The following is an 8,952-nucleotide window of genomic DNA, read 5'->3' on the forward strand; positions in this document are numbered from 1 at the left end:
GCAAAATACCAAACCCTATCAAGAAATAAAAGATAAAAAATAAAATTTTTAATGTAAAAACATAAAAATTAATTTTACCTGGCTACGAACTGGGTTTGATTTATACAATCCTTATGGGACTTGATATTGGTTTTTCCTATTGTAGATCTCATCAAACTTGATCCTGAACTCAGTTCTAGTACCTTAGAGTGGTATCCAGCTCTGAACCCACCTGGGTTGGGTGAAGGACTTTACCCATTGACACCCCTAGAGAGAGTAACAGGTGTCTCGACTCGTGTTAATTTACATCAATTGTGCCCTCATGCATTTTAAAAGACAGTAAGTATTTTTTTTTTATCTTTATTTTTTTTTTGTGACGATGAAATGATATTTTATTGAAGGACTTTACAAATGCACACACATATAGGTATATATAATGATATTTTATTGAAGTTGTTCTAATATTACTCAAGTGGATATTCGCAGTGGCGTAGCTAGGATTCATGTGAGGGGGGGGGGGGGGGGGGGCAAACAGGGGTGTAGCAAAAAAAAAATATTTGGTGTGATAGTCGGGGGTTCGGGGGCAGCGCCCCAAATTTTTTTTGAGATAAAATAAAAAATGGCTGCAATTATTAATAAAAATCTATTTCATATGGACAAATCAAGCTATTTGCTGCAGTCAGGGCTGGGCTACAAAAAATGGATAAAAATCTATTTCATATGGAATCAGGGCTGGGCTAGGATTGGGCTTTTAAAATTTTTTTTTGAACTGTTTCGGGAGGCAGAACTGGGCTACAACCCTGATTCGAACATGTCACGTGCCACGATGTGTAAGAAGGTGAAAATACAATAAAAGATAAGATTCGAAATGAGGAGATACGTAAGAAGGTAGGCGTTGCATCCATTGAAAATAAGATAAGAGAGAATCGTTTACAGTGGTTTGGACATATTCGGCGAAGGCCTAATGATGCTCCGATTAGAAGGATGAAGAAATGAAAAAATATATTAGTTAAAAGAGGTCGGGGTAGGCCTAAGAAGACTTGGATGGAGATGATAGGAAAGGATATGAATGCTTTGAACCTCACCGAGGACATGGCATTGGATAAAAATGATTGGAGGAGAAGGATTCATGTGGAAGACCCAGAATGATTTTTTTTTGGTTCATATCGCCAACCCCAATTGTTTTGGGATGAAGGCGTAGTTGTTGTTGTCGTGTTGTTATGCTTAACTTTTGGCTAATTTACAAACATGATGCCTAAGTTTTGAGATATCACTAATATGCACCTAGTTAACAAAACAATTCTCAAAATTTAGGCATGTATTTATAATATTTTAAAAGTTAGAAGTGTGTTTGTAAATAGGCCAAAAGTTAGGTTTTTATTCAAATCTTAATAGTTTGCTACTTGGCATGGGATGACCACAGTTCAAAACCCACATAAGCATTCCTTGCCAAAAAGTTGAAGTTGAGCATATTTCAAGTGGTAAGCTGGGAGAACCTCAAGGATTTTATCAACCAGTTGCTTACCAATGTATGGTTGGTGATGATGGATTTTCTTTTGGCTTAGCCCGCACCCCTTCCCCCCACACAAAAATAAGAAAAAAAAGTAAGGCGGCATATCTTTTTAAATTTGTTTATATCATTTTTAAAAACTTACAAATTGATACCCAAGTGCTGCTACAAGACTAAATTATCTTAAGATGAAAGAATTTATCTAGAAATTAACTAGGAAAGTAGGAAATAAATTGGAGTTAGAAAACTGAAAATTAATTTATAATCAATTTCAAACTTTGACTGTCTCGTGCTCGTCTCATAGGTGCGTCAGATTTATTTATAGATGAGAATTCTAGATTTAACAGATTTTGACTTCTTAATTCTGATAAACTAAGTAGAACCAACTCATTTCTAATTATAAACATAGATTAGACACAATAATCTAACATTCAAATACTAAAAAGACCCAACACTATGAATCTTCCTAACTCTATTTTAAATTGGTTCCAAACGTGTCCCAAAGGGGTTTAGCTCAATGGGATGAGGCATAGGCCGCTAGGCAGGCGGTCTAGGTTCAAATCTCATGGGCGTCGCCCCTTGCACAAGCCGAAGCATGTCGACTCCATGAGGGTAAGGGGTAAGCCCACAGGATTTTACGCTGTCAGGACCAACACCTACACACGAAAGTCTACTTCTTACCTTTGCCCTTCAAATGCATAGCAAGTAGGAGGTCCTTAACGTTTGTTAGATGGTTCAAAAAGTCACTAAAATCCTGCAATGATGCCTCATTAAGTTCTTTAAAGAGGATGCATGTTCTAAAGAGGTGATTAAGAGTTTTTTCATCCTAACTGAATAAACAACATCAACTGGCTAACTGAATACCCCACTTCTTAACTAACTATAGTTGTATCTAATCACATCATTCAAGCATTCATTACCCTCCCCTTTCTCTCCTCTTTGCCAGGTACCCCACTTCTTAACCAACTGCAAGTTCAATCACATTAATTTACCTCCTTTTTCTCTCCTCTTCTCTTTGTCATCTCTTGTTGCCTCTTTACTTTGTGAATGTTGTTTATGTTAACGCATTCAATAACTTGTTGTTGTTGATGATAGTAGAGTATGATAGTAGAAAGAGAAGAGATGAAGTGGGAGGAGTGCAAGTAAGAGGCCTTTAGCATTGAGAATAGGGTGGTGCTGCAAGTTGTCGAGAGGGAGGGATAAGTTATGGGAAAGTTCAGTTCAAGCTCCACAACTGAGCTTGACCCAAAGGCCAAAAGGATGGAAAACCTACTTCTATGCGTCTCTGCGACCAACTAGTGTGATAACGATGCACATTCTTAACATGAACCCCAATACTTTATTTGAATCTAGCACTATCTCATTCTTGTTAGCAACAAGAGAGAGATTCCAATCACAATATAGCTTAAAGTTGATTTAATATCAGGAAGTTGAAATCCTCGACTCCTGAAGTTATCACGTCAGTTTAATGAATTTGGAAAGTTGATGTTCTATATATCACAAAAAAATATCATCCTTTTATCATGTAAAGGAGTTTTAAATGACAACACGCCAATAATTTGTTAATGTCAAGTGCCTTTTCTTATCAGAAGAGCTCATTCTCGAAAAAACCTTGGAGAGAGAAAACCACATGATATTTTCAAAAACCTAATTTTTCTTCTCATAGAGGTCTTGAGAAAAAAGATCGATATATTAAAAAATAATATGTATGAAATATATAATTTATAAAATAATTTAATATCAAGAGGTTGAAATCCTAGACTCCTGATGTTATCATGCCAGTTTAAAGAATTTGGAAAGTTGATGTTCTATATATCACAAAACAAATATCATCCTTTTATCATGTAAAGGAGTATTAAAAGGAAACACGCCAATAATTTGTCAATGTCAAGTGCCTTTTCTTATGAGGTCTATAGTCACAGATCTCATTCTCGAAAAAACCTTGGAGAGAGAAAACCACAAGATATTTTAAAAATTTTTGTTTTTCTTCTCATAGAGGTCTTGAGAAAAAAGATCAATATAATAAAATATAATATATATGAAATATATAATTTATAAAATAAACACAAAACTAATATAAACAAGCATGCATGCTTGCCAAAAAGGTTTTTAAATAACATGTTTTTAACATCATAAATAATGGTGTTTAAATATTGTTTTACATTTGACACTTTCAAAATATCAGGGCTATCTGTGAGTGTTTTTCAGCCTTTAATATAGAAAGTATTATGGAATGCCGCAATATGCATGATTTTTATAAAGCTCATTATGCGTAAACTAAATGTTGCAACTTAATCTAAGGAGGATGTACACGTCCTGGTGGTTCAAGGGCCAGATGCCAAATCCCGCCATTCCAGCAAAACCCCCACTGGGAATCGAGTCACTTATTAATGAACCAACCTTCAAGCAAGGTAAAACTTCGGGTTGAAGACACTACCACCAAGCCTTACGTGCCCCAATCGTGATAAAGCTGTTGTATAAAATTTTAAAATAATAATATTATTAGTTAATAGTTTTTTATATTTATTTTTAAAAGTTATAACACTTGATATTATGATTTTTGACTAAAAATGTTTTATAGAGAGTCATGACTTTGAGAAAGAATGAATCACGAAAGATAACCTTTCATAAAAGGATGTATGGAGGGTCAATTGCCTTTTCTTATGAGATTTTCATTATAGTCACATATCTCATTCTTGAAAAAACCTTGGAGAGGGAAAACCACACGATATTTTCAAAATTCCAGTTTTTCTACGCATAGAGGTCTTGAGAAAAAAGATCAATATATTAAATTATAATATGTATGAAATATATGATTTATAAAAAAAAATACATAACTAATATAAACATGCATGCTTGCCAAAAAGGTTTTTAAATAATGTGTTTTTAACATCATAAATAACGGTGAGTAAATACTGTTTTACATTTACGACACTTTCAAAATATCAGGGCTATTTGTGACTGTTTTTTAGCATTTAATATAAAAAGTACTGTGGGACGCCGCAATGTGCATGGTTTTTTATTAACTTCTTTATGCGTAAACATCTGGTCGCATGGTGATTGGACAATGTTTATAGGCGTGGTACCAGACTGCTACCTATCAGTCAACAAAATGACTTACTAAAGATATCAACGGATAAGATTTTATTGAATATCCAACCAATCTGACTCTGTTTAGTTGGATTTGGAATGCAAAAATTATAATGGGAAGCGGTTTTGAATTTTGCTATTGAATCTGACAGATATCTGCATTTTGACATACATCCATATCTAATTATTACAAGTAAAAATTGGGATATATTATGGGCTTTTCTCGGTTCAAATTCTAATCCGAATTCGACTCAGATCACCCAATATTAGGTAACTAGTTGGATATCGTATTGACCATATCCAGCCCAAGTCTGAACCATTTACATCCCCAACACTGAATGTCATTCAAGTCAAATTACTGAAAAAGTAAAAAAGACCAACACAAATAAAGGGATAAGAGAAACCAAAACTAGTTATAAGTAGTTATTGACAACAATGTACAATCTGTACTCCAGCTTTCAGATTGGTGGTATTTTGGAAGATTATTCATGCTTGGGTTGCATCTTTATTGTGCTCCCTTATTTATGAAACAAATTAATGAATCTATTAATGGAAAAGTGAGAACACAAATAGCAAAATTCATGATCCAGAAAGAAAATGTGATTAATACTGTTAATAGCGTCCCAGTTGGCAATGCCAATCCTATATTATCTATATAATGATAAGCGCCACCTCCATTATTATCTAACATTGCAAGCCATTCTTCCTTCTGCCTTTGTCTTCTTTCTCCTGTTTTCCACCCCCCCCCCTCTCTCTCTCTTTCTCAAGGAAAAGTACCAGAGAGTAAAAAATGCCTGCAATAATAATAGATAGACCGAGATCCGGTGGGTCTGTTGAGTTGGAGGCCAAGTTTACCTTCTATGTCTTCATATGCTGCATCATGTCAGCCTTTGGAGGTCTCATGTTTGGTTATGATATCGGAATTTCAGGTACCAACAACATTTTTTCCTTTTCTATTTTTTGACACAAATTCTTGTTTTTTCATCGTGAACAACTTGGATAGACATGAAAAGAGAGGATTGAGATCCTTCCATTTCTTGGTTTTTAAGGTGGGGTGACGTCCATGGATGATTTCCTCATCGAGTTCTTCCCAAAGGTCTATATGAGGAAGCACGAAGCAAAAGAGAACAACTACTGCAAATACGATAATCAAAACCTTCAACTCTTCACGTCTTCCCTGTACTTGGCTGCCTTGGTCTCCACATTCTTTGCTTCCTACGTCTGCAAGAAGTATGGAAGGAGGCCCACCATGGGAGCAGCTTCACTCTTCTTCTTGGTTGGGGTTATTTTCGATACAGCTGCCATGGATCTCCCCATACTTATCATTGGAAGGATTTTTCTTGGAATTGGAGTTGGCTTTGCTAACAATGTACGTTGTTCATGCACACTAGTTTCTCCATGCCCATGTTTGCTCTTCTTATTATTGGTTTTAATGGTTTTCAGCATGTTGTCGCCATTGTCACATGAATTTTAGATCGCTTTTTGGTCCACTAATAGATAGAGAGGATTTAATCACAGCAAGTATTTAGTTTCTTCTTGAATGATGTGATTAGATACACCTACAATTGAGCTGATAAACGAGCCAAATGTCAGGCTGTTTGGGTTTGACTCATTAAGGATAAACCACTGATCAAGCCCAGCTAGCAGTGAGCTCATCACGAGCTGAGCTGAGCCTGAGCTCGTTATGAGCTGATCAGGAGCCGGATCATTTCATAAATAAAAGTTTGTTTTCTTAAGTGTTTTTTAAAAATTGATAATATATAATACATGTATAAAGCACACAGAAGGTGCATGGATTATACATGTGTTTGTATGCATGTGTGTGATAATGTATAAATAACATAATATACAAAATGAGTGTACACGAGCCAAGCCGAACTTCGCTTGTTCATATATACTCGAGTCCGAGATGTGGATACCTAAACAAGCTAGCTTATAGCACATCTCGCCTAGCACAGCTCCAGAGCTGAGCTGACATAAACAGCAAGCTGCTCATCGCGTTTCCCAGCTCCATCACCTACTAATCTTGAAAGATTACATAAAATTGTGTTTCCGATACACTATGGAACACTTTTCTTTAAAAATAAAAATTGAACCATGCCTGCCTTGGAAAAACAGGCTGTGCCACTCTTCCTCTCAGAGATTGCGCCAACCAGGATTCGTGGGGGCCTCAACATCCTCTTCCAGCTCATGATCACCATCGGTATCCTCATAGCCAACCTGGTCAACTATCGCACCTCCACCATCCACCCTTCGGGCTGGCGCTTCTCCCTCGGTGGTGCCGGTGTCCCAGCCATCCTCCTCTGCCTGGGCTCCATGTTCATCGCCGAGACCCCCACCAGCCTCATCCAAAGGGGCCACTTTGATGAGGGCAAAGCCACTCTCGCCAAGATCAGGGGCACTGCCAACGTCGAGCCCGAGTTCGCGGAGATCTGCCATGCCTGCGAGGCCGCCAATCTCGTAAAGCATCCCTTCAGGAAGCTGGCCAAGAGAAACAATAGGCCTCCTCTCGTGATAGCGATCCTGCTGCAGGTCTTCCAACAGTTCACCGGGATCAATGCCATCATGTTCTACGCGCCTGTCCTCTTCCAGACCATCGGCTTCAAGAATGATGCATCCTTGTTGTCGTCTGTCATCATTGGAATCATCAACGTTCTCTGCACGATGGTGTCAGTTCTCTCGGTTGACAAGGTCGGCAGGAGGGCTTTGCTGCTAGAATCTGTTGTTCAGATGCTCATATCTCAGGTATGCAAACATGTGTTGTAATAGATACAATTGAAAACCTCACAACAGTGTACAATATACATAAAACCTTTTGCAGTACACGCGAACACAGCTGGTTTTTGGACAATATACAAAAATTTTACAACTCAAAACTCAATTCATCATGGAGTATAATTCAGAGCTACATAGAATGATATTGTGTTTTGCTTTTCTTTTTTAAGATTTTCTAGATAAAAGAGTTCTCATACATCCAATCCAATAAATGAAGATATACCATCGATCAATATTGTGTATGTCCTTCTTTCAAAAAAATATTGTGCATGTCCTTGGAAAAAAATAAAAAACAACTCTCTATGCCAATTTTCTTATGCCAAAGACTCAATTTTTGTTCTTTAACCATACATGTTTCTGCCTTGCAGGGTGCAATAGGGACCATCCTTTGGATCAATCTCAAGTCCACAAACTCCCTAGACCACAATGTAGCAATTGCTGTGGTCTTTCTAGTATGCCTCTTTGTGTCCTGCTTTGCTTGGTCATGGGGTCCACTAGGCTGGCTCATACCCAGCGAGACCTTCCCACTAGAAACAAGAGCAGCAGGTTATTCCTTTGCAGTGAGCTCCAACATGCTCTTCACATTCATTGTAGCCCAGGCCTTCCTTTCCATGATGTGCCACATGCGTGCTGGGATATTCTTCTTCTTTGCTGCTTGGATCATCGTCATGGGCCTGTTTGTGCTGTTCTTTTTGCCGGAGACTAAAGGCATCCCTATCGATGAGATGACTGAAAAGGTATGGAAACAACATTGGTACTGGAAGAGATACATGAATGATGAGGATGTCAACTCTAAAGTGCATATAGAAGATACTTGCCTATGATGAGTGGAACACATAACAAGGTACTTGCATCTAAGGGACCAGGACAAGCTTTTTTGTTGCATCCCTCCGATCCATATTTTAGCACCAGTGATACTGTTGCTGGAATAAAAAAGAAAGATGAAGATGATCAGCATGATGACAGTGCAACAATGGTGGTGATTGGTGGGGGGTTGATGTTGATCAAGAGAAAGATCATGGTTGGAGTAGCAAACAATGGAAAAAAGAAAGAAAGATAATGCGATGATGGTGGTGTATGTCCAAAGGAGATGATGATGATGCTAGTGGTGGTGTTGGGAGGTGACTATGGGAGTGACAATTGTGGCGTATGATGTTTATATCAATGATACATGATGACGATGATGTAATTATAATGTATACTATGATGATGATGATAAAAAAAGGATGGGTAATTTATAACTTCGCACCTAAGTTATCTACATCATTTAAAATGCCCTATGTTTTGAATTGTTATTAAATGCATTAAAGCTTTAACTAAAAAAGCATCAAGAACAGTTCTCGGCATTAAATTTATAACAATTTTATTTTAATGACAAGGAACCCTCACCGAGAATTGGACCGCTTAATAGCAAATCGTGTTTTCCCTCAATGGGATTCGGTTTGTCCAAGAAGTGAATTCTTGGTTAATTGCAGGCATCCATACCTAAAACCTTCCAAGAGGATGTGTTAATCAATGAAATAACATCTCTAACTTGATTCAATGGCCAGGATCATCTTGAAACATAAAATTAAATTTGCACTAACATTCCAGAATAT

General features: G+C 37.4%; 1 protein-coding gene across 1 annotated transcript; it reads left to right on the plus strand.

Annotated features, from left to right (window-relative positions):
- Nucleotides 1-5,369: 5,369 nt before the first annotated feature.
- LOC149842202 (sugar transport protein MST4-like) lies at nucleotides 5,370-8,345 on the plus strand. The gene is made up of 4 exons (XM_090001310.1): nucleotides 5,370-5,508; nucleotides 5,629-5,948; nucleotides 6,698-7,324; nucleotides 7,723-8,345. The coding sequence occupies exons 1-4, from the start codon at nucleotides 5,370-5,372 to the stop codon at nucleotides 8,176-8,178; spliced, it is 1,542 nt and encodes a 513-aa protein (XP_089857436.1). The 3' UTR covers nucleotides 8,179-8,345.
- Nucleotides 8,346-8,952: the final 607 nt, after the last annotated feature.

This window comes from Nuphar pumila, chromosome 3, assembly GCF_984573655.1.
Source record: "Nuphar pumila chromosome 3, dmNupPumi1.hap1.1, whole genome shotgun sequence".
Taxonomy (NCBI): domain Eukaryota; kingdom Viridiplantae; phylum Streptophyta; class Magnoliopsida; order Nymphaeales; family Nymphaeaceae; genus Nuphar; species Nuphar pumila.